The 3,010-nt window shown below is 52.0% G+C and overlaps 1 protein-coding gene across 1 annotated transcript; it reads right to left on the reverse strand.

The window, feature by feature from the left end:
- Positions 1–3: 3 nt before the first annotated feature.
- LOC105460863 lies at positions 4–3,006 on the reverse strand (the record flags this gene model as incomplete). Its single annotated transcript, XM_011707351.1, has 1 exon — positions 4–3,006. A coding segment is annotated over one exon (3,003 nt), but the record flags the coding sequence as incomplete, so codon positions are not given.
- Between the last annotated feature and the right edge of the window lie 4 nt (positions 3,007–3,010).

Here is a 3,010-nt window from a genome sequence, read left to right on the forward strand (position 1 = left end):
TTCTTCTCTACCCTCCTTTTTCTGATCCTTTGGCTTCGTAATGGCTTTGAGTTTAAGCTCTTTCAATACAAATGACATCTTTTCTTTTACCGTCTCGTCCGGCTGATAAACCTCGTCTTCGGGTTCCTCGATCAATGCTTCGGTCATCTCCATCTCAGACTGTCTCTCCAGCTCTTCGAGTTTTCTTAATTCGTAACAGTACCATTCGTCTTCGGAATCAATAGAATCTTCCGTGCTTTGTCGCCTTGAGGACACTCTTGAGGTACTCCTGTACGAATGAGTGCTGCGATTGTCCTCATCAGGTTCGCCCGGTCGCCCGGTCCATGGAATTTCTAGAGATTGCTGGTGTCGCGGTAAAAATCGAGTTCCTCCTGTAGTATTGTAACCTCTTATGGATGCGGACGGGCTACCCTCCGACGGCGGAGCTTCTTCTGACAAACTAGTAACCAATTCCGGTAGTTTTGCGCTGCCGAACTTCTCGCTCTTCTCGCTCTTTTCCGACATATCTTCCGGAAACTCGAAACTTGTTTCCAAAGTTTGCGCCGCGCCCTCCTCGCTCGGTTTCTTGTCATTGTTCTCGTCAGTTGTCGACTGCTCGTCGGACACTGTCGAGGATTGTCGTTGGCGATACTTGCCGAGCGCTCGTGATACAGCGAATTCCATACTCGAGCCGCCGATCAAAGTAACCGGAGGCAGTTTCGGCGCCTTCTCGTTGGGTGCCTCATCCGAACTGCCTGTCGATCTCTTAATATCGCCAACAGTTTGGAAGATCGACGATCCACCGGATCCCGAGCCGGTACTCTTTCCCGAAGCTTCTTCTTCGAGCAAAGCCATCTGATCGCCGTTCGTCTCGTACTCGTCTTTAGTCTCGATCTTTCTTTGCTCCTTCTCCTTGACCCATGTATCTTGAAGAGCCTGTTGATGCAATTGCTCCTGAGCCTGTTGAATTTGCTGTTGAAGCACTTGCTGCTGCTGTTGAAGCGCCTGCTGGTGCTGGAGTTGTTGTAGCTGCTGCTGTTGAAGCGCTTGCTGTTGTTGAAGCGCTTGCTGTTGTTGAAGCGCTTGCTGCTGTTGAAGCGCTTGCTGCTGCTGTTGCATATATTCCTTTTGTTGCGCTTGAATCTGTGCTTGCTGCTGCTGCTGCTGTGCCATCATCTGTGGCGGTATCGGAGGCGGCTGCTTCGATGGTCTTTTCGTGCTCGCGGTCTTCACTTTGGCGAAGAAAGGCGGCTCTTGAACGATATCAGACATGACGCTGTCCTCATCTTCCGAGAGGCCGCTTTGCCGGCCACTACTCCATTCTGTCTCAGACTGCTCTGGATCTGACAGAGATTGCGACTGATGACTGCGACGTTTGGCCTTCTGGAGAATGCCGGATACTGTGGAAACCAGCGTATGTTTTTTCTTTTTTCTGGCGGTCTGAGCTCTGCCACGACCTCTGCTTGTCATTTCAGCCAATCTTTGCTGCTGAGCGTCTTGCACGTCTAGATCCTCTCTTCTGACACCACCTGGTAACGATTGACTCCTGTGACGTTTGGTGAGGTGCAAATCGGGCAGCCAATTACTCATGGAGCTCATCGCGTTCTTTAGTGAGGAGCCTCTCCTGACTTTCTTCAGCTTGCTAGTATCGACCTCGTGATCTTTCAGATTCGAGGAGATACTAATGTACCCGGATTGCGAAACTATCACACTCGAGGCATCATAATATTCGGTCTGTTGCGTCTGTTGTTGCTCCATCCTTCCGCTCTCGTGATCCTGCATGTACTGATGCTCCCTTTGCCATTGCCTTTGATAACCGTCTGCGAGTTGTGCACTCTCGGCACTACTCAATCGCTGGCTATACGGCTGATACTGCTGCTGATAGGCTTGCGGATAACTCTGATTTGCGTAAATGTGATGTTGCTGATACGCCGTATGCGCTTGATAGGCCGGCGGCTGCGGATATCTCCGATCCGTGTACGGACTTTGAGCGTAGCTCCCGTCGGAAGTTAAAGATCTGATGCTGGAAGATGTCGAATCGTGAGGTATCTGCTCCTCCATCGAGTTCAACCATGATGTAGTCTCGTTTGTCTCCGTGCGCGGAAGATTAGTCGCGCTGGTCGGATAGTACGAGAGAGCATCCGTGATGTTGCCGGTGGGGAACATCGTACGATACATCGCCGCCTTGTATCCTTCGTGGTTCGTCATACCGTCTGTGAAAGAGCTTCCGCGTATTGGCTTCTTCCCGTGGGCCATCATGGCGCTCGTTGCCTCCGCATACTGAAGAGTGGCATAACTATCTTGATAGTTAGTATACTGATGATCCAGCGAATCGGCAGAGTAGTAAGCCGAGGTGGTAGTCTTGGGCCCGTAGCTGCCAGCACCGCTGGTATAGACGCTCGTAATGGCTTGTTGTCGATTGCTACCGGCCACGGAGTAAATAGCCGGCTGTTCCGATCTGAAAATGTAATCCGCAGTCGTACTGGCGGACGTCGAGTAAGTGTGTTGAAGACGACCGCGTTTCTTGGGACTCTGACAAGTGGTAGTTACGCTGCCCGGAGCTGGCGGTGGCACAAACGTGTAGTCCTCTTTGGCCGGCGATTTGCCGGCGGTCGTATACGCCGACAGGTGATTCATTGTCGTTGTGTAAGGATGACTGGACGTAGTCGCCATGGCGCTCGCAAAAGCGTCTCTACCCTCGGGAGTGTCATAGAGAGGTTCCTGGATGATAGTAGTGGTGGTAGTGGTCGTCTCTGGAAGCGGCGGTATCGGGCTGGATGTTCTGGCGGGTTGCGTGCTGGGTATAAGACTACTCGCGCGGGTGTGATCCACCGAATAAGAGGTAAGCATCTTAGCAATGGAGCTCTTCGGGGAGCACGGCGACTTGTCTAAGCTGCTCCAACCGCTCATAGACGACAGACCGGAATCGGACTTGACTGTGACTATGTTAGCGGCACTGCCGGATTTAACTGCATGTTTCGGCGAGACTCGCGGTGATTTGGGCGAATGAGGAGTACGGGGACTGAGACGA

Source organism: Wasmannia auropunctata, unplaced genomic scaffold (genome assembly GCF_000956235.1).
Source record: "Wasmannia auropunctata unplaced genomic scaffold, wasmannia.A_1.0 LD314235.1, whole genome shotgun sequence".
NCBI lineage: Eukaryota > Metazoa > Arthropoda > Insecta > Hymenoptera > Formicidae > Wasmannia > Wasmannia auropunctata.